This window comes from Ambystoma mexicanum, chromosome 2q, assembly GCF_040938575.1.
Source record: "Ambystoma mexicanum isolate Mex_15411 chromosome 2q, UKY_AmexF1_1, whole genome shotgun sequence".
NCBI lineage: Eukaryota > Metazoa > Chordata > Amphibia > Caudata > Ambystomatidae > Ambystoma > Ambystoma mexicanum.
This window is the reverse complement of record NC_090924.1, coordinates 466036260-466059368: the sequence shown is the minus strand read 5'-3', so window position 1 is coordinate 466059368 and position 23109 is coordinate 466036260. Positions and strand designations below refer to the sequence as shown.

Below are 23109 nucleotides of genomic sequence, written 5' to 3'. Positions count from 1 at the left end.
AGATGACACCCAACTCTCTTTCAGGCTCCCCTCAGCCACCTCTGCTCCTTCTCTCATATCAGACTATCTGGCCGCAATTCAGGAATGGTGTGCCGACAAAGATCTCTGCCATAATGCCAGTAAGACTGAGATCCTCCTCATTTGGACACCTGCTCTCTCCTTTCCTCTCATCTCTCTGGCCTACCACTCTGGGCCCTCTTGCTGCCTCTTCCTGTGAGGCCAAGAACCTTGGTGTCATCTTCGACTCCACCCTCTACTTCTCTCCTCACATCTTTGACGTCAAACTATCAGCTGCACCTCCTCAGAGGTATTCTTCTTTTTCTCACTTTCCCCCAGAAGCTCAGTCTCCATAGCTTTGGTCCTCTATAGGCTGGACTACTGCATAAGCCTCTTTCTAAATCTGCCTGCCTCTACTCTTCTACATTTACAACTTATCGAGAACAGGACTGCGAGACTTGTCCTTGGCCTCAAGCCCAGGGATCGTATCCCTCCAGCTCTGAAATCTTTTCACTGGCTCCCTGTGGCTGCAAGGATCAAGTTTAATACCCTTTGCATCGTTCACAAGGCTTTCTGGGGCCTGGGACTGCTCTACCTCCAACTTTCTCTTCCAAAACATCTTCCTTCTCGAGCTATCGGCTCATCCACCTCCATCTCTCTTAGGGTCAGACACTTCTCCAAGCAGAGAGTTGGGGCAGATCCATCTCCTCGCCTCAGGCCTCCCTCAGGAACAGCCTCACTGCCTCTCGCAAATTTGAGCAGTACTACCTCCGGTTCCGGAAGCAGCTCAAGACCTTCCTTTTTGCTTCCGCTTTCTCCCTTCCTCTCCCCTGCTGATGTCCCTGACTGCTCCGCGCACTGGTCACCTGGCTACCTTCTGAACTTGGGCCCAGGCTCCTGCATGTACAGTCGCCCTTGCACGTCCTCCATGCTCCCCCAGAATTTAAGGGTCTGTACCTGCAACCCTACTGTCCCTTCTCTCTGCACCTATTAGCCACCTGCTGGCTGCACTTATTGAGTTACCTGTACTTCTCCCTTCCCCTCCCCCCTGGCACTTCTCCCCTCACTCTTCCCCACACTTGCGCGATCTCAATGCCACAAGGCCTAGTAAGATCGTTTTGTCCTCCCTTTGTTTTCCCCCTCCTTGTCTTGTCACACCTAGAAACACTTGTGTACAGGCGCATTATAAATGCCATATCATATCATATGGTTGTCTGGCACTGTGGCCAGGGATTTTGATCCCTTACATCTTATTGCTCATCTTCGAGAGTGGGGACACATTTTCATCATTATGGGAGTTGTGGTGGCTTTGAGCCTAGAATCTCAAACAGCGAACGGTCAGTTGTAAAGCCCTTTCCCCACTGAGCCCTAGCCAGAGTCAGTGCAAGTCTGAGGGCAGAGCTTCCAATCGTGGCGCCGTGGCTCTGCGGGCATTCTCTCTGCCTTAAGAGTAGCCAATGATTTTGCAGGTGGGCATATCCCACCCTAACTGACAACAGCTACGCACATGACTACGACTACTTCACATAAGCACTTACGAAGAGGTCCCAGGGGATCCGTTGTACATCAGTTTCTTTTTTTTTATTACTTGAATTGTAACTGTGATTTCAAATGTGATTGCACCTTCAACTGCGAGGTAGGAAAGTCTCTTGTGTATGTTTAAAGTGTGTGAGAACTTTGTAGCATCGAAGACCTCTCTGTGTCAGCTTCTGAACGAGGTGTTAACTACCGAAAAAGTCGTACTAACGCTTACCGACACTTTCAGTAATTAACTCCTACCCTCATGGTGTCGGATTTTAGCGAGGGAGCACTGAAAGCACCACTTTATAAACCTCTGCGCCGGTTGCTAGGATGGCTGGAAACCAACCTGGCACTGTACATTTTGGAAACCATTACTTTGCATGCTCATTCTGGTGTCACTCCACATTAGCGACAGTGAAAAATTGTCATACAAATACGGCACCTCCTTTGGTGGTGGCCCGCTCGCTGTAGTTTCTCTGTTATGGATGAGTGACACCAGATAAGGGCACTGTACTCCCTCCTGACATATCCAAAATATTCTCTTCACACATAATCTTACAAAACTCAGCCAACAACATATCTGCAGACTCCGGGCAGTGCACAAAAGTTTGTAAAAAAAGGAATATGGATTCAGACCTATTGGCGGTCCAGTGCGTGTTACTAATGTGAGGTCAAGATGGGGGATATTGCTAAAATACAGGTGGCTGATGCAGGTGGAAATCCATGGCACACACATGGCACAGGCAAACCTGTTTAGCGGGCGTTGTTATTGTGTTTACAGGCCAGGAATGGTGAAAATGTGGTACACACCCAATGCCAGGGAAAGAGGACATCATACAAAGGCCGAGGTGGCAGAGGCTATGTTGGCAACTAAAGGCCAGGCCTTAAACTGTGCATTCTGTTTTTCGGTTCAGCCGAGTGGTTATGCCAGCAGGAAGAAAGTCCAGCATGCAGGACACCCACGCCGCATGAAGGTGTAACCCCTGAGGCGATTCATGCTTTTTCCCGGAAATGCCTCTAGTTACACACCTATGTCACATTCCCAGATTGGCATATTTCCGTGCACCGGCCAGTGCAGACTCCATGCGGCTTGTTCGGGCCACAAGCAGAGGCTGCCCGGGACAGAACTGTCCCGCCACACTCATTCGCATGCTGCAGGGGCATTGGTGTGTGGTTAGGCCCGCTCCATCAGTATTCCATGGGGAGATGCTAATGCAGCCGCAGCAGTATTTAAGAACTCGGAAACCGCGGGAAAGCGGCCTCCCCGCCTCATCTCCAGCACATACTCACTGATTGATATTGCTTTTTAGAGGACGTCCTTTGGTGATGAAAGGATTGTGGGCACTGCATGTTTCGCTGGTGGTACACGCACATTTTAAATGCTGGCGTTTTTTCCTTTCTTCAGGTTGGAGTGACAGGCGATGACGAGGAGTGGGTGCATCTCTATGAGGTGGAAAATGAGTCTGACGCCCAGGTGCTGGAGATTCCCAGCCTTACTCCATATACCCATTACAGGTGAGGGCGCCCCTTCTTTCGCACCACCTTAACCCTCCTGGTTCTGGGCTTGAACATATACAAGAGGTAAGGGGGTCTTTGGTGCATATGTTAAAACCCTGAATAACAAGTCAAAGTAAAAAGTCAAAAGGGGGAGCGAAGAGGAACATTATTGTTCCTGGCGCATCTCCTACTCCTGAATGGCCGCCATGGAAAGGAAGAAGGGACTACCATGGTGGCCATCTTTTTTGTAGTTTTATCACGAGCTGAGAAACGTCAATCACACCGTTTCCCAGCTTGTCATAAAAACAATATTAGTACCCCGGTACAACGTTTTTCGGAGTACTAGTAGCAATATAACCCTTGGAGGGGGGCATTACCTGTGAGTTAATGCCCCAGTGCTCCTGATGAAGCCCTTGCTTCGCTCGGGCTTCTAACTGCTGCCGTGACATTACATCACCTGCAATGCCCCCCCACTGTATATGTTGCTTAATTACAGTACATTATCGTGTACCGTGGTGTGTTATGGCAATTTCCATGAGACTCATCCGTTGTGGTGGTAGAGAGGATTCTGTGCCATCACAAAAGTGTGGGAGTGTCCAAATGACTTGCAGCAGGGGCAGGCGGGTGCCTTAGTGTACCTCATGATGGGCTGCTCAATGTCTCCAGGATTCTGGCCAGACTCTCAGATTAGCACTTAGATCGAAACACTCCTATAATAACGGGAGGCTAAGTAGCTTCATGGCCGGTGTCTCCCGCTTCCAAGCATTTTAATAAAGACTGCTTCCATTACGCATGTTAATGTATTCAATGTATTCATCTCGGAGGGGTGGAGGGCTGAGTCAGTCCTGTTTGGTATTTAAACCTGTGCCCTCAATGTCTGAGGTAGTGGGATATAGGAGATGGATGCCGCTCTAGATTCAGGTACATTGATTTTGGAAGGGCCCCCTCGCCGGGGAACAGGGAGCACAGGAGAGCAAGTCCTTATCCCACCGCAGATGTCCCCCAACAGTCGCAGTAGAACCCTTAACATTCTCACATCCCACACACGCACCAGCCTTCCAAATCCCACCCCAGGCCCAGCTCCCCACTGGGGGCCCAACCGCTAAGCTAGTTTACAGGCATATCATGCACTCTGGTTCATAGGATTCTTTTGCACTCAAAAAATGTCTGTCATTTGTACTTTGTATTTCTTTAATTAATACTAACGTTGTTGGCCCGCTCCCGTTGACTTGTGTGTACAGCTTTGATGCGCTTTTTGACAGAAAGCTAAAAACAAGTGGTTTACGTGTCTGTCATTGCCAGGCTGCTGCCAGGAGAATAAAGATATGTGTATGCCCGCTCTTGTACATTCCTGTCATAAACTATTCTATAGTTCTTGTGGTTGGGATTAGACTACAGGACTGCCTTGCACACAGATTTCACTTCTACCTGATGTGAGAAAATCCCCTGCCTGACATTGTTGATCAGCGATGGGGTCGCCAGGTTAGGCCGGGTCCTGCCACAAGCTGGACGGCTTTGGTGTCACCTCTGTACTTAGAAATATTGTGCACAGAGTGATATGTATGATATGATAGGTTATTTATAACATGCTTAAAACCCAGACGTTTCTAAGTGCAGACCTGGGGATCGACCTGTGGTGCTCTGTGTCGTCATGCTTCCAAGGGGAGCACGTTGCCCCTGAGCTATCCTCCCGAGATTGGGAGGCTTGGAGCTGAAAAATAAATAATGGTACAGTTTGTGCGGATAGTGCAGTGAGGTTGTCTGGAGTTTTTTAAATTATACGTCATAAGTGGAATGAGCTATCCAAGACGCGGAGTCCAGAGAAAGGAAAGACAATCTGAAGGAGAACTTGTTTAAGGTTGCAGCAGAATTTATTCTGTAAGACCCTTCCAGCTCTATGAGGAGGGACCCGGGTAAAGGGTGGAGTAGAAGCTGTTGAGTACATGAAATTGCTTGGAGACATATAAGCATGCCTGTTTCTAATGGATTGGTATGTGCTTATTGTAGATTCAGCTGCAAACCTGACTCACTAAACCTGGGGGCGGTGTCCAAAGTCCTGAGGGTTCGAGCTGGTATGTGGAAGTTTGTTTTGTTATCCCATTTCCCCATTCCCCCCCCAGAGGTGTCAAATCAGCAGTTGATATTCAAATCCTCTGGCTTGACAGTTCAGAAGGGGTTAGTGGGTCCATCGCCAATCTCTGCAGGACAAGTAAGCTGTGATCTTACAATTCTGAGGATCCCCTGGCCACCCCTTCCAAGCCACATGTGGAAGGCAGATTCTCATCATATTTCCACGTTTGACACTCCTGCCCCTTCAAGCGTATCGAGGACAGCTGTTCCGGTCACTTCCGACGTTCAGGTCTCCTGGTGCGTTTACAGAAACTGGTATAAAAGCATGAATGGAAAGAGCAGGAACTCAACTAGTGGATAGAAAGCAAGCAATCCATCAGGCAACTCCAAAGGACTCTACACTCATACCGGTAAGACTGGTTAGGCTAAGGGAGACCACCTCAAGTGCAGGTCCAGGTTGTGGCAGGCAGAGAGAGGACCATCGACAGGGAAGGACAAGCCAACCCCAAGTCTCACATAAGGCTGTAAGTCATCCCCAGTGGCACAGCCTGTCAGCCAGTAAATCCCAGCTTCCTAAGGAAACCCACCTGAGTTCCCTTAGACCAGGGAGAGGCTGCAAGGCAGGGCCAAAGTCCTAAAAAAGGTAATGCCTTTGGCAGAGGTCTGTGATAGTTAATAGGAAGAGTTCATTCAGAGCCGTTGGAGAGGCCAACAGAAGGAGCTGAAGAAGGAGCAAGATCAGGAGGCAGGAGGAGGGCCCCTGGAGTCTGGGAAGTGAAGGATACAGAAGGAGAGGCCCGTAAGCCTGGGGTGAGGAGGAGACAGGAGGCTACAGGGGTTGTGCAAGATGCTGGGGAAAGACAAACACTGACGATGGAGAATCAAGAGGCCTAGAGGGGTGGGAAAAGAAAGACACAGGCCTCTCGGGAGAGAAACGCTGAGAAGGTTGGAAGGAGAGTGACACAGAGCACTTGGAGTAGACAGGTTTACGGGGCTGGGAGGAGAGAGATCTAAAGGGATGGAAAGAGGAAGATTTGGGGGTGGAGCAAGAAACTCTTGGGGTGGAGCAAAGGGGAACAGTATCAAACAAGAGAAGGAGATATCTAAGAGATACATGGTTTGGGGAAGAGTTCTTGAACATGGTGAAGTGGAGAAACATCTAGAAGGTGAAGGAGTGGCTGATAGTGAGAAGTACAGTAATAACCGGAAGGTGAAGAAGGGGTGGTAGAAAGAAGTTACGCAGAGAATCAGTAGAACTTCAAGTAGTGGAGTGTTGCTAAGGAGGAGTGTGACTTTACATAAGCAGAGATGTGGAAGAATAGAAGTGGGAAAGAGAAGGTGGTGGACCTTTAGAGACCAAGGGGCAGACCTAGAATTGGTGAAGGAAAGATCTTGGAGTGACATGACCAGAAGTGCAGGGCACGCTTAGTACAAGAATGAGCGAGAGCTAGAAAGAGAGAGAGGAGGATCCAGAGGCGGACCATGTAGAAACAAGACTTGTTGCAAGACAAGCAGCAGGACATATGAGAGAGACTGGACTAATATGTGACTGGAGAACCAGGAACCTGAGGGAGACAGAGATGGGGAGCAAGCCTAGTGACCAACCTATCAGGTCCTTAGAATGACCTCCAGTCTCCCTGTCACTCCGAGCCTTGACTAAGTGCCAGTTTCACTGTCACGTCGACAACAGAGCCCGCTAACAGTACCCAGTCCAAAGCTCAGACCAGGGAGAAGTCTCTCGCTCATGAGAGCCTGAAGAAGGTTTAGGGACCCTGTAAGAACAAACTGTACTCTGAGGTAGCTGAAGAAAGAAGGGAGAGGGGTGCAGGGCCCCTCAAGCCTGAGACTATAAGTAATCGTCATCAAACAACTGCAGACTCTTCCAGTGGATTGGTGAACATCTTTAATGACAGTCAGCAAAGCTAGCAGACACAGGACAACAGCAAACCAACATAATGAGACTCAGTGCAGCAAACCCCCACCACACCCCCTTCCAGGCACAGAGCTTTTATACAGGAAAGCACGCATCCATTTCAATAGAAAGGGAGGCTCAGACATGGCATAATGTCGTCAACTAACAGTGTTTCGGGTGAATGAATAGAGTCTCAGTGTACAAGTCTGGGGCAGAGGCTACCTTCTCACTCCCAGGAAGGCATAATTAGGATGTGGGACATTGTTTGGTACATTTCTATTCCTGCTGTGGAAGCTACTTCTACATTTCCCACACAGTTGGGGCATACTGGGCCGTTTGCTATATGACAACTTCCGTCTGGTAAAGCTGCTTTGCCTGGGAAATTGGCACTCTAAAATATGCTTATATATGCCAAAAGGGAAACACGTCAGATGCGACAACTGTAGAAGCCAGCACTGCTAGGGACCAGGCGATGATGCCTTCGAGGTTAGGCCACTCGAGGTTAGGCCATTCGAGGTTAGGCCATAGGGCTCACACAACGATGGCAATAAGACCCTGTTAAACATGGCAGTAAGCATTGGCTGATCATCACTATAAGGCAGCAAAGCATTTAAGGAGTTCATTAAAATATTTCAAACCCCATTTTCCCCTCACAAATCTTGCCGGCTATTGTGTTAGCCTGCCAGGAACACATGGACCTCGAATTACTGAGAACTGGTCAAAGTTATTTTCTTTGTTGAGACACTCTTTAACCTCCCTGTAGTAGTCATGTGTGTTAATGCGTGTAGTTTCAGTGAGGACTGCGTTCAGTGGTCCCACAGAATGCTGAAAGGGTTCTGCATGCTCTACCTGTGACGCGTGGAGTGATCAATCTCTGACTGTGGATCGTCTGGTGGGTGTTCACCTCAGGTGAGGGTACATTTTAACCGGGACTGTAAGAATACACTTACTTGAAGACTTTCTTTAGGTCCAGCTTCTTCTGTCCACATGTTACAACATACATTAAGGTCACTCCACTGCTGAGGTGGTAAGAATAAAACGAAAGAAGTACCGGTCTTCGTGTGCTGTGCTGAGGGAGGAGTGAAGAAGCAACATGTACCGCTCCCCCGGGATCCATGCACAACCTTCAAGTAATGAGCATCTGGATTGGGAGGTGCCATCTAGGTGTGCCCACTGTGAGGAGCAGTGCCTTGGGCTAATGGTAGAGATATGTTATGTTTAGTGTTGTGTAACGTCTGAGGAACTGTCCACTTTCCCTGGGAAACTACCTGCCTGGCTGGTTCATGGCCTCTTAGTGCTGGAAGGAGCAACTGGAAATCCCCCTGGATCCTTTCTTTGGACTGGTGGCAGCCTGTAGGTGCTGCCCGCGGGCTGACAAACTTACGGGCCTGCATGCACGGTACTGCACTGTTGTGTGAGGAAGTTTGCTCTCGGTTCTGAGGTAGGGTGACCAGATAAACAAAAAAACGTGACAGGCCATAGACATAGAAGTAGGACCACTGTAAATAAAAAATAAAACTGTAGTCCTACTTCTATATCGCCGACCTTTTGCTGGGGCGGGGAGGGGGTGTGCTCACAGGCACGCTCCTCTCACTGGAGGAGAGCGCTGGGAAGGGGAAGAGGAGGAAATGGGGGTGTGAAAAGAATTTCACACCCCCATTCGCGCAGGAAGAGTTGCACCCGGGACCCGATTTTGGGATTTCGAAATTGGGTCTCGACAAAAACTGGGACTGTAGCCACCCACCCCTGCTAACCCCGGATGGGGCTTTTTAAATTAAAAAAATCCCAGGACCCGACGATGGAGGGCGATTTCCCCGCACTGTCCTGGAAAAACCGGGACGTCTGGTCACCCTATCTGAGGGCACCAGCCAACAGTCCTGCACCTGTGATGGTGCTGAGCTGGCTAGCACAAGGGGCACCTTATGGCAGGAACAAATTGTGCTCTAGGGTAGAGCACTGGCTCTACATTGCATTCTGATATGGTGCATTCTGTTAATCCCTGGTGTGCAGTATGGCGCCGAAGGGAAGGAGCCATTGCTGGCTCTTTGTGTGCCAGTTTGCCCAGTGCTCAGGATCAGGGCCGGCCTTAGAGGCAGCAATGCCCTGGGCGAATTGGTGTACCATAAACCCCTCAAAAGACCGCCCTGGTGTGGCGGGGGAGCTAATGGTGCCCCGGGCAGTTGCCCAGCCCCCGCTCCCTCCCCCAGGCCGGCTCTGCTCAGGATCGTACTGGGGGTAGCTGGAAGTTGCCAGTGGATAGAAGTTACGGGGTCATAGTCCTTTGGAGCCTCTTTAACTGGTAAAATACAATGCAAGACGTCAGCTTCGCATGAGTTTGACAAAAAAGCGCTGTGGCAGAGTGATCTTTGGCACCCAGAAGCTCAACAGCAGCGACAACATATCTGACATGAAGTGGGATATTTGTAATGTTCTTATTTTTATGAATCAGATTCATATATTGCAAGTCTATCTCTATTCTGAACTTCGGAGGTTTCCATTGAAAGGATGTGCAGGTGGGTGAAACACTTTGCCGCGGGTCTCTTAATGTGCCAGTATATAGAAAAAGCCATTCCTAAACAATATGGCAGCGGGAGATGAGGGATGATCCCGGAGAGTTCTTCTGAGAATGCTGTCAAGTTAATGAATGCCTGCAGCCTTCTGTGGAGCAAAGACTGCAGCAGAATGCTGTGAAAACAAGAGCGGGAGCAATGGCGTGCACACAGCGCGCATGAAGAATTTGGTGATAAATCAGAGGTGTATGTGCTGTTTCCATTGTTTGCCACATTCTGACATGATACAACTCCAAAGGAAACCAACCCCGGTTGATTCAATGTCATTTAGAGACCGTGCATGGTCCAGCCATTGGTATGGAGAGAGAGAGAGAGAGAGAGAGAGCGAGAGAGAAGAAAGTCCATTTCATGCAGGAAGCTGCTATTATTGGGCTCTGCCTAACTGCACCAGCCTCTCCCTATTTACTAGGGGCATCATGCATGCTGTTGACTCGGCATCTACACACACACACCCACCTGCTGTCATATGCAGCGCCCCTACTTACTGTGGCACACTCACCTATGGGAAAGTCAGAGAGAGAGGGACTAGGCATTTCTGGGGGCAAAGGGAAACTATAGGCTACCTGAAGCGACCTCTCATGGTAGTATATGGGTTCCATGTGATAATGTCGCCGTAAAAAAAGTCCTCAGACAGGCAATTTTCTTTCCCTGACCTGTACAATTGTTTCCCCATATGTTATAGGCGGTTTATAATTATATATTATTACCTCCGATGCTAGAATATTTGAGGAAAGTGATTCATTGTCGGGTGGATGCATTTTTAGGGAAATGTTGCCACATGGTGGCCATTTGCACGGCGATATTATCACAGGACACGAGTATATGGAGGTCCCCCATAGCTTCCCCTCTCTTCCCCTTGCAGCCCAACATCCACTCTTTAATCAGCTGCTCAAATAAAGGTCCATGCTGCATCCCTCCAGGAGGTAAGTCTCATCAGGAAGGATGGAACAGGTCCCAGTATTACTGCCATGAGAGGGAAATGTGAGGGGGAAGACACCCCAAGAAAGTGTTGCCAATATCGCAACACAAGCAGTAGATTTGCAGAGAGCATTAGGCACTGTTAGCAACTCCACATGTGCAGCGGGTCTCTGTAACGGGCAAGCCCTGGCGTGGATTATGAAATGGAGCCTGGTGACAAACATGCAGCAACAAATGAGGAAAAGACCAAAGGCCAATTATACATGCGCCACGTGAGTACGCCGACAGGGGAGCAACGAAACTGCAGTCAGCCATGGCAGTCAGAACACTGAATCACTGAACAACAATGATGCAGTGCCTGATTTCAACATGGCGGGCAGACTATGTGAGCCCTCACGCCAAGGAGACCACAGCACAGACCAAATTAGATTATTAAAGAAACCACCACATCTGAAGTTAAGTGAAAATGGAGGCGGAACAATCAGGTATTCACCAATTGCATAACTCACTGTAAACTAATGAGGAAATGGAGCCACCAAAAAGGGCGTTCATTTGAACAAAAAACAGGCATTAGCCTGTAGACCATGAGGGAGTAGTAATGGAACTCAACATAGTTGGTGTCATTTCAGTGAGAGAAGTAAGAAGGGAGGAGGAGAGAACAGAAGGCGGCCATGCAAAGTGGTCCATACTTTGAGAGAGCTGAGAGACAAAAGGTGGGTAATTGTAATACCCAGGGGTTTCTAAGCGCGGACCTAGGGATTGAACCTGTGTTTCTCCACCTGTTGTTCTTCCAAGACGAGCGTGTTGCCCCTGAGCTATCCTCCCGAGACCGAGGGTAAGCCAAATAGGTCACGTTGTATGGAAGCTCACTTGGAGGCGATCATAGAGCAAAAAACCTCCTGGAGGCCGTACCCCAGAAGCTGGCACGTGGCAGAGGGCAATTCAGTGCCTTAAGTGGCACTACAAATCGAGCCGGGGCTCATCCAGGGGGCGTGGCCTAACGGCGGGGTCCTGCTGGCCCATTAGGCCACGCCCCCTTGACAAGCCCCAGCTCAATGGGCTACTGGCACCCCTGCTAGGCAGCCTTTTGCAGAGATTAGCATCCTCTCCCCCTATGGGGGAGAGGATGCTAATCTCTGCATTTATTTTGTATAGGCTTGCCTGGCAGGGGACTGCGCCTCGCCTATTCAGCCTTAATGGTGGTGCTGCCCCTCGCCAGCTGGGGAGGGGCAGCGTCAACATTAAGGCTAAAAGGGTGAGGCCACTGGAAGCAGAGGCCTTTTTCCTAAAGACTGAAACTCCAGCGAATCCACGGGAGATTCAGTATTTAAAAAGCAAGTCCTCTGCTTCTAGCGGCCTCACGTTTTCTCCATAATGGTGGCGCTGGCCCACGTGCATCCCTTGATTAAAGGGATGCTTCGCAGGTGCGGTGCCACCATTACGCTGAAAGGCCTTTTTTCTGAAGCCTGAAGCTCTCGCACACGAGGGAGAGCTTCATGCTGTAGAAAAAAATGCCTTTTCGTGTAGTGGCCGGGGCTGCCAGGGGAGATTAGTGGGCCCCGGCAGGGCCCCGCCTCAAAACGAAATTTCGGAGCCTGCCGGGGCCCAGCCCCGGCAGGCCCCGGCTCACTTAAAGATTTGGAGGGCATTCAACAGAAAGAGTTAGAGATATGCCTGCTGGGGGCAAACGCAGATCAATGTGGTAGCTACAAAGCCACCGGAGCTGAAGAAAAGCTTCAACCTGGGAAACTGAAACTAAGCCAGTGGGGGGCACAAGAGTACAAACTTTTTTGGCAGGGTTATTATTTCTGCCATCTGTCAATGACGCAAGTATGGGGCAGAGAATCCTACCCAGAAGAACCCTAAATCAAGAAGGGGGCCACTACATGGGGTTGTCACAGTAAGGTTTTAAAGAGATTCCAGGGAAAGAGAGGAGAATGTTGCAAGGTCTCACCCAGGTAGGAGAGCATCACAAGGTTACAGAACCCCGGTCCGGAGGATTGCACATTATTGAGATCTGCCTAGACAAATGAGAGAAGCATGCTGGGTAACTTAGAACTGTGAATTCTAAGTACTGTTCCCTTGATCCTGACATCCCGGAATTGCGTGGATTAAAGTAGGGCCTGTACTGACACTATGTTCCTCGTTCCATGTCCCTTTGCCAACACTTGTTTTTTCGGAGTCATTTTCTTTGAAGAAATGACTTCGAAAAAACGAATCGACATTTAAAAAAAAATGTTTGTGGGGTCCCCCCTAAACCCTCCCTTTCCTATACTATTACCTCTACCCCAACTCTCTCCCTGCCCCTTAACCCCTTACCCCCATATATATTTCTATTCATTTTTTTGAAGTAATTTCCTCATAGCAAATTCTGTCGGTGTATCAACGCGATACCATGTTCCTTTAGATTCGGAACCCATTTCAGTTACTTGGAGTGTCTCCTCCATCTAGATTCTGTCCATGGATTCCCCCCCCCTGTTTTTTACAACTCCTATAGATATTCCACGCATCCCACTGAAAAGCCTAAGCATCCCATGGATGTGGTGGGGGGGTGGGGGATGTCCACCAATTTCTATGCCGGCCAGCAATATGACCCTTCACATCAGAGAGTTTTTCAGCATGCCATCCACGAACATGACAGACAGGATAAACAAGACCCCTATTTTGTGAACAGACAGGTGTTATTGGATAGGGCCAAGATTAGTGCCAACAGGGATGATGAGACCAGATTCAAAATAGTCCTAAAGCAATTACAACAAACGGTGCTGGAAACAGCACATTCATACCGCACCACTGGACATTTAGGAGTAGACAACACAAGCTTATATATTGTCGCACTTTTGTTTTTTCTTAAAAGAGCCATTTACCCTGTAAAGTGATACCGCTGTGCAAAATCTTTGCAACATATCCTGTTCCCCACTAGCGCAATCTGTGTGCTTGCTAACTTTACAAAACATTGCAGCCATGGAGGTTGCAGGGGCCAAAAGTTCCGATTTGGTCCAATCTCTAACCACAGGTCAGCAGTTATCCCCGATCTTGAAGTCAGATATGTTATCTTATTGCGATGTATACCCCAAACCGCTGCCAGCCATTTTCATGGTCTCCGGGTGACCAGGTGGATCTGAAATGGAAGGAGGTTGAGATGGGTTAGTTAGACGGATTGAGAGGGGAAAGCGCAAGAGAGCTTGGATGTGCTGTTGATGGCTTCAGTTTGGAAAAACCAGTCACTTTGTGCCCGTATGTTTTCAGTTGATCGACATTTGTGTGGTGTTTGGTGGGTAGTTGTATGCATGTGCTTTATCTGCAGCTTTGGTGTTGTGGAGATTTGGTAGAGTGCCTGTAGTTTGGGCTGTTTTTGTTTTTGTGGTTAAGGTATATGTCTTATTTCTTCAGTTTTGGGTGGTGGGTATGCAGAGTATTAGAGAGTTTTTAGTAGTGTTAGTCAGGGTTGTTGGGGTTGTTTGAGTTGTCTTCTGTGCTTTGGGTTGATCCATTGGGCTATTCTTATTCTTTTGGGTTTGGTGTCGAGTTTTTTTTGGGTGATTTTGTTTCATAGGTTCTTATTGTGTTGCGTTGACAGTTTTTCTCTCTCCTGTGTTCTTTCTTTATCTTGGTGCATTAAAGAGCCTTGTTTTTACCAGTTTTCTGAATTTTAGGTGATCCTCTGTTATCCATAATTTCCTTTGGGAGTGAGTTCCAATGTCTCACCAGTATGCAGGAGAATGCTGATCCCCCAAATTTGTGTTTTGTATATTGTTTCAGTTTGAGGCAAATGTCTGGACCTTAGTGTGCATGTTGGTTTGTAGATGGAGATTTATTCCTGTATGAATTCCGCTCCATGGCCATGGATTGCACTGTGTGTTATGCAGAGTGTTTTGAAGAAGATTTGTTTTTTGACTGGTAATCAATGTAGTGTTCTCAGCAATGTGAGTCTAAGGAGTAGTCTTCCTGCTGTTTTCGGTATTCATTGTAGTTTCCCCATAAGGTATTCGGGATTTCGAGATAGATGTTGTTTGCATAGTCTATTCTTGACATGACGAGAAAGATAACAGTGAGTGTTCTGTGTGTGAAGATGAAGAATGGAAGTATTTTCTTGATTGTGTGTAGATGGAAGAAGCATTTCTTAACTACTGCCTAACTCGTGGCTCTAGTGTTAGTTTGTTGTCCATTGGGATTCAAGACTTCTGACCACTTTGGATGGTTCTGGTGGGTTTCCCAGCTCGATGAGCCATGGGAGGTGGTGGTTTTTCTAGGGGTTGTGGGGCGATCCTAATTTCGGTTTCAGTCCATGTTGAGTTTAAAGCTGTTAGTGCTCATTCACTGGTTTAGTTCAGTTAGGCAGTTGGTGAGTGTTGGGTTTTGTTTTTCTCTGCCGTTGATTTTGTAGATGATTGAGTGTCATCTGCGTAGTTGTAGCAGGTGAGACTACGTTTTTTAGTGAGATTAATCAGGGGAGTCATGTAGATGTTGAAGGGTAGTGGTTATAGCAACGAGCCATGTGGGACTCCACATGTTGTTTTTCAAGGTGATGACTTGAATGGTACTATCCAAGTTGTTTCCGTTCATTCTGTCAAGAAGGATTTTAGCCACAGGAGAGCTGTGTTGCCGATTCCAATGCCTTCTAGTCTTTTGATGAGTGTATCGTGTTTGACTGTGGTGAAGGCTGCTGACAGATCGAGCAGTATAATGCTGAATTGACTTTGGAGTCTGTGTTGATCTTTAGATCATCTCATATGGACAGTAACACAGTTTCCGTTCCTCTCATGGGTCTGAAGACTACTTGATCTACTATCCGATAGTTTTCTACAAGTTCCAGGATTTGTTCATATACATAACTTTCTAGTCGTTTTTCCAGGCTTGGGAAATTTGAGATTGGTCGGTAGTTGGTTAGGTGTTCCATGTTTCCTGATGGATCTTTAAGGATTGGCATGATGTATGCCGAAAATAAGGCTTGTGGCATGGTTCCTGTGACTAGTGAGTGGTTGAAGAGGTTGAGGTAATATTCTGCAGGTGTTCTCTGGGTGAGGATGGTCTTGTAGATGTGTTCTGGGCAGGGGTCTGTTGGAGAACTGGCTCTGTCGCTTTTGCTCACCAGACTGTTGAATGTATCTGTCGAGATCGACGGTATGTGGTTTAGTCTAGTAGGTCTTTCCGGTGTTCATTGGTTGAGGTTGTCGATGGAGCTTTTTGGTTTGCTCTCTGTGATTTGCTGGCTGTTTGTGATTTTTTTTTCTTGCAGTGGTCAGCAAGGTCATCCCATAGTTTCTGTGAAAGGGTTGGTGAGTTATGGCACACTGATGGGTTTCTTAGCTTGTTTATGATGTTGGACATATCTTTCTGGGTGTTGCTTGAGTTTGTGATCCATTTGTTGTAGAATGTCTTTTTTGCTTTCAGTATTTCAGCTATGTATAGTGTAATCTGTCTTTAATATGTATTTTTTTGCATTGGTTGTAGTCTTTCCTCCATTCTTGCTCCAGTTTTCTTTATTTTATTTTTTTAGTGCTCTGAGGTGGGGTGTAAACCATCTTGCCATTGATTTCTTTTGATGGGGTGAAAGATTTTTCTGGTGCAATGTCTTACCATTGTTTTTGTGATCCATTTTTGAACTGTGTCTGTTCTTTCTTCTATGAGTATAGAAAGGTGATTGAGGGTTTTGTAGCTTCCCGTCGCGTTTAGGTCCACACTGTTAATGGATTTCCAGTTTCTTTTCAGAATGGGAGAATTTTCTGAGAGGTTATCAGGTATCCGTTTTGGCTATTGAATCACAAAGGGTACAATGAGATGGTTGCTCCATAGGATTTGCATTTTTAGGTGCCGTTGTGACCAGGTGTTTGCTGCAAAAGATTGCGTCTAGTGTGTGGCCTACTGTGTGTGTTGCTCCTTTCACCAGTTGTTGTAGATGCATTGTTGCTAGTTGTTTAGTTAATGTATTGGGTGAGTTGATGTTCTGTTCTACAAACCAGATGTTGAAGTCTCTAAGTATGATCAGGTGATCATGTTTAATGGTGATGTTGGTGATGGCGTCCACAAAAGTGTCCATGAAGTTAGGGTTGTAAGTCAGTGGCCTATAGATAAGTAGAAAGCTTAGATCAGATTGAGGATATAAGGTCAGGTGCAGGAGGAGTGATTCTTAGTTTGGGATGTTTAGCAGTGGTGCTGTTGTTATTTTTAGCTGGTCCTCCTCTTTTTCCTTCTCTGTTGGCTTGTTTAAGTTTGAAATTGTTGGGTAGGCAGTTGTGCACTATTACCTTGTAGTTTTGAGTTAGTCTGGTTTCGGTGAGGAATCGGATGTGTGTTCCTTCATTGCTTAGCAGTTCGTAAATTTCTGTTGTGTGTTTGGACTTTGATCTTGCGTTGAATAGGTTGCAGTGTATCTTTTTGTTTCCTGCGGTTTGTTTGGTCTTTGGCTGTGTATTTTGTTGATTGTGTTGGTATTGGACACTTTTTCCACTGGCTTGTGTGTTCAGATTTGTTGTTGATGTTTCTTCGTTGAGTAGTTCAGCCATGTTTCTTATTGGATTGATGTCTTCTTCATGGTCGTCTCCCTAATGACGATGATTCAATTTGGCATGCCAATTCTTTGTGATCAATGATGTGTTGGTGTTGTTTCTTTCCAGTTTGATTCTGTGTGTTTACCATCTTTCCACTGAGTTTCTGGTTAACCTACTAATTTGCTTATGGTTGTTGAGGATAGATGGTTGTCCGAGTGGGTGGTAAATTGACAGGTAGGTCGACAAGTAGAGCGATTTTGGTCTTGTTCTGGTGAATGGACTTGCTTGAGTGGAACGTGTTGGTGTGAAATCTCTTGGTATAGGTTGGTTCCCAGCTGTGGTGCTCTACGATTGCTCCACTTCGTTTGTTCTGTTTTGGTTATTCCTTGTACGTCGGTCTTTCCTGTTGCAGGGCATTTTTATGGTTGTGTATATCCGGAGAGTGGGTCTATCCCAGGGAGGAGGAATATCACACGGTTGGGCTGTCCCAGGAGATTGGGCTGTTCCAGGGGTTGGGAATCTTTGTTTTTCTATCCAAAGAATAGGGTCAATCTCAAGGCAGGTGGACTGTCCTGGGGTCGGGGTGCCCCAGGGGTTAGGGGTATCCCCTGGGTTGTGAACTATCACTGGTGGTCGGAGACTAACCCTTGAGTTTGTGGACTCACCCTGGTGGTCAGGGACTGACTCAAATGATCTGTTTATTTTTTTGGTTTCTGATCCCTTGTTTTGAAGAGTGACTTAGCTTGGTTTTATTCTCCAGATGGTTTGGTCTTGCCTTGTGGAGTCCTATATAGGTATCTGCGAAGGCCTCTCTGTGGTTGTTGTATTTCAGTCTCAGAGACTCGTGGAGCTTGTGTGCTTCAGGTTGCTGGGGTTTCATAGTTGTATCGGGCTTACAGTGGTGAAAACCTCCCTGTGGTGGCCTGTGGCTTGATCTCCCCTTGTGGGGTCCTGTTTAGTTATCTACTTCACAGTGGTGAGGACCTCCCTGTGGTGGTTGTATTTCAGTTTCAGAGTCTTGTGGGCCTTGGGTCTCCGGTTGCTTGGGTTTTGTAGTTATAGTTCTATCGGGTTCACAGTTGTGAAAGCCTTACTGTGGTGACCTGTGACATACTAGTGGTTGGTGCATTGGGTTGTTTAACAAACACCACTAATGTTATGTTGGGTTTACAAACGCATTAAGAAACCTGAGAGTAGAATATGCCTTTTCAGCTAAGCTGCAGATCCCAAAGCACCACTCACTAGCCATCCCTGGAAGTTGACCTCCAGTTCATTGCCACTGAAGCATACATGGTTGCTGAACTTGCAGGGATGGGTACTGAGTGGTGCTGGGGCATGTGTGACTTTGCAGAAAGGACCTATTCTTTTTCTCTCTGGAAATATGTTATTGTTATGTTATGTTATGTTATGTTAGTTAGCTTTTATACTGCACACCTCACCACCATACTGGTCAAAACCCCCCAGGTTGATGAGCAGAGCCTGGTCTGTGGGGTGAGAATGATATGAGGATAAAGGTAAGCGGGGATTGGAAACAGTGGGAGAGAGGTGGAGTATGGGTTTAGACCAAAATGGTCATGAAAAGAGTAAGGAGCTGTCCCTAATGGGCAAATCCATTACCTTGTCAGTTGGAAGTGCAGTGTGTTGTAGGTTTAATTGTAGCTAAAGTTCTGGCTGTCTGATGGCCTTGAGATGTGCTCAGGAGTTCCTGGATGCTGTTCTGTGCTCGTGTGGACTTTCCCGTGGCTTTCAGAAGTCATGTTGCTGCAGAGGAGGAAGAGGTTGCAATGCAGGGCTCTTGTATATGTTCTGATGTTCTCTCTTTGGCTGATCTGCGGAATGACCGTGGCATCCATGTTGATTGGGGTGTGTTCTCTTATGTATTCTACCTCACGTTTGCGATAAAAAAAAGTGTTTGTATTTTAAAAAAGTGTATTCTCTCTGCTTCTGGCTTTTGGTAGTAAAGAGTAGATGATGAGGAGAATCTGGTCTTTGTTTAGAAGCTCATTTGCGTCATCATTGTAATGTCAGCGTTTGAAGGGGAAAGCAGGGCGGCCATGTTGAATATCTTCGCAAGCTTCTTTATGCAGCTGCCCCTGCGCTACTGCGCTGCACGTCTTGCTGAACCAGGAAGTGATGCGCTCTTCCCAGTTCTCTGCACGGCCTGATTGTATCTGGGCTGATTGAGGACTCCCCTACCAAAAAAATCTGGATTGAAAGTGGATTGCTACTGGATGTTCCCAAACATTCAAATCCTCTTTAAATCCTCTTTAACTCCAGAAACTCCCATTGTACTCAGAGGATTGCTTTTGGCTTCTTTTTGGCTTCATGCACCCTGAAATATGTTAATTAGCAATCCTCAGTGGAATGCAATCCCAAAACAATCCAAGCAATCCAATCCCCAAACAATCCACTAAAAATCCAAAAACAATCCAATCCCCAAACAATCCACTAAAAATCCAAAAACAATCCAATCCCCAAACAATCCACTAAAAATCCAAAAGCAATCCAATCCACAAGCAATCCAATCCACTAAAAATCCACTCCCCAAACAATCCTATAAAAATCCAAAAGCAATCCAATCCCCAAACAATCCACTACAAATCCAAAATCAATCCAATCCCCAAACAATCCTATAAAAATCCAAAAGCAATCCAATCCTCAAACAATCCAGCAAAATCCCAAAACAATGCAATCCCCAAACAATCCTATAAAAATCCAAAAGCAGTGCCATCCCTAAATAAATACAAAACGAACAGATTACATCTGGCTTCCTTTTAGCTTAATGCACCCTCGTAGAGATCCAAAAGCAGTGCAATCCCCAAATAAACCTTTTGAAATCCAAAAGCAATTAACGTAGTCACCAAATAATACTTTACAAATCAAAAAAACAAAGCAATCCCAAAAATATCCTTTAACAATATAGGCATTGTTTCGGTTTATGAGCTGGAAATAAATTTTGGAGTTTAACAAAAATAATGTTTACTATAATCCTGAAAAGAAACGCTTAAAAAACACATTTGGTGCACCTTGTTGAATTGGGCTTTAAAAGCCTCACTGTGGCTTAACTGCTGCCCATTTTAGAGAGTTGCATTTTGAATTGTTTTTAGAACTATAGTGATGACTTATTAGGTCAGTCATTTAGGTAAAATGGCCTTGAAAGTCAAGACCGTGTAATGGCATATTAACTATATTTAAAAAGAAGCGACACATATTTTTCCCCCATTATATTTATTAAAACGAGGCAGAGATTCAATCGGACACTGTGTGCATAGCACAAAAACACGACTGTAGCAATCCCAAACATGGGTGCTTTACAATTAAAAAATGGGTGAGAGGACCCAGAACCAGTCCAGAAAGTCACACGAGTATCCAGGCCCAGCCCAGGGAGCAAGCGAGTCCGGTGGGGTCCAGCCCAGGGATCAAGGTTGAGAGGGGACAAAGAACCAGTCCAGGGAGTCGCCAGTATCCAGGCCCAGCCCAGTGAGCAAGCGAGTCCGGTGGGGTCGAGCAAGGGTGCTGCAGTTACCAGTCTCCCAGGCAGCTTGTCACTGCCCTTTTCCCGCTTTCTTGTCCACCATCATGTCTCTTGCTTTAAGGGGTCAAGAGGCCGAAAGACAATTAAGCCAGAGAAACTACACCCATCAATCCGTCGCAGCTGTGTAAATAAGCTGAACGGAAATGTTGCCTAATGCGAGTGGCTTCTGAAGTGGCAGATCTCGCATTTGCGATGTGCTGCTAAGACAGAAGCTTTTGAAAGGGCTCGGGTGGCCGGGGACGCATACATTCCGTGGAGCGAGACACAGGCGAGCAGGACCCACGATGCCCAGCTTCCCCCAACAGCCCACGAGTTTAAAAAAACAGACAAGTATGGTCCCTGCATGATGAGCCTCACTCACAAATAAATAAATAACCCCCAAACAGTGTGCGCGCCGTAATTACCTTGCTTTGGCTTGTTTGCATCCACGCTTGCTCCATCCGCCATTGCTGCTGGTGTGCTTCCAGATCAGGAGGGGGGAAAAAAGCCGATTTCCCTCCAAAACAAGTCCAAAACAAGCTCACTCCCCCCCAAAAAACACAATAACGCAAACACACATGTAACCCAGACATAGTCCAAAACAAGCTCACTCCCCCCAAAAAAACACAATAACGCAAACACACATGTAACCCAGACATAATATTTTAGAACTAAAAGCATTTCCTAAAAATGCATTTCATTTTTCTGGTAATTACTATTTTCATTTCTTGTATTTCCATTTCTGGGGCTTTAAATGTGTGCTTTTCAGCACTTGCCTTACAAGCTGCGTTTAATGGAGCCCTATTCTGTCCTTCACTTCCCTTGGGCTATATTCTCATACCTCACTACCCTTTAACACAGGTTTCTCCACATCAGCCACTTGCTGACAAAGAAGGATTTGTAGCTTTTCAGAGGGGATTTAGTGGTTCAGGTCCCACTGGCTGACCATCATCGCTTCGGCGCCTGACTGCTGCTACCGTCCTGAGGGTTGCGCACAGCACTGCCCTGGGAACCTAGGCAGAGAGCCCCGCTGCCGCGGCTGCGCCTGCTATCACCACCACTACAACTACCATCAGGAGCTGCGCCTCCTTCCTACATCTTGCTGCCCCGGCCCACCGTCCCTGGGATCAGACACAGCCGAGGGACCCACTGCAGCGGCCGCCCCTGCCATCGCACCTGCTGCGCCTGCCATCACCACACCTGCAACTTCCATCTGGAGCTGCGCCCCCCTCCCACATCTTGCTGCCCCGGCCCGCCGCCCAGCCCAGCACCATAACAATCCACTGAGTGACCTGCCGCCACACAGAGGTAGGATCCATCACCACTGCCACATACACAAGTACTGCCTCATACACAAGTACAGGGACGAGGAGGAATAGGGCTAGGAGTAATGCCAATTACCATTAAGTAATCAAGGCATTAAACACAAGTAGTGGCATAACACCATTGGGTTGACTGGGCTTCAGCACTACCCAAGCCCCCCTGAAATTTTGGGCTATGTTGACTCAACCTGGCTGACCTTCAGAGCAGCTGCCAGACAGAACAGGACACAGATGTTAAACGGCACCTGGTTTTCGTTGTTAACAATGGCCCAGCAATTACTAACTTAAAGCATTTCACTGTTAGTATTCAAAAAGAAAATGTAAAAACAAAAAAAATAGGATTTTTTTTCCTTTTTTTTAACAAAGTGGGGCCCCCTCCAAGCCATGTGCTAGAGGGCCCCCCCGCACCGCAGGGGTTGCGTGGGCCCCCGTTACGCCACTGTCAACTCCCTCTGGCGAAAATCAGTGGCTATTAACCCCTGGCTTTCTTTCTCTCCATTATAATGTAGGTACCCCACAGGTGCCTCAGACTGTTTTCCACTGTAAGCAAGCGGCCCCCCAACAATAATGTTGAGATAGGCCTCTTCAGCCATGCCTGATGATAAGTGTTATCACATGTCTAGACTGGCCTACATTGCGCATCCAGTTTGGACATTTTTTTCGCAATGTGACATCGCATTTTTAAAGCTAAAGCAAAAAGGAGTGTTTTATTAGGTGGGGATACTAGAGCTGGGCGATCCCGGCAGACCAAGCCTATTCAGGCAAGATATTCTTACAAATCAAGCCCACGCAGTGGCGCAACAGCTTTATGTAGAGTAAGATTAAATCCCATCAGCATGGGCCTGGCTCCGAAACCTGACAATCCCCCCAGAGCCTCACCACCAACCTCCGCAAGAACCTCACTCCAGTGCTACATCACACAAACTCCTCAGCACCTAACCCCAGTGCCCCACCAACCAATACCACCCCAGCATAGATAGGATTGTAAATGTCTGCATGTGCCACACTTAGATGGGATTGTGAACATGTTAGCATGTCCCACACTTGGATAGAATTGTGAACCCTGTTTCCATGCTGGCTTCGACACCCTTGGCCCAAATCTGTAGGTTGCCCACATGAACAAATTGTGCTGTGGCGAAAGGCTTGGGGTTACCAGCGGGTTACCCTTTTCCTTTTGTACCCCCAGTAGGTGCACCCACACATGTGAGGTACCTTTTTCGTCGGGACACCCGTGGGAACGCGAGAAGGTATGACATCTGTTGTTGGCGACGTGTTTCGGTGAGTGGACACAGGGAAA

The 23109-nt window shown here is 47.2% G+C and overlaps 1 protein-coding gene across 1 annotated transcript in view; it reads left to right on the top strand.

Annotated features, from left to right (window-relative positions):
• SDK1 (sidekick cell adhesion molecule 1) overlaps window positions 1–23109 on the top strand; it is a 2988580-nt gene that overhangs the window by 2430193 nt on the left and 535278 nt on the right. Inside the window, exon 23 of the mRNA XM_069647588.1 lies at window positions 2924–3033. Coding sequence (XP_069503689.1) covers window positions 2924–3033 — 110 coding nt within the window. The remainder of the gene's footprint in view (window positions 1–2923; window positions 3034–23109) is intronic.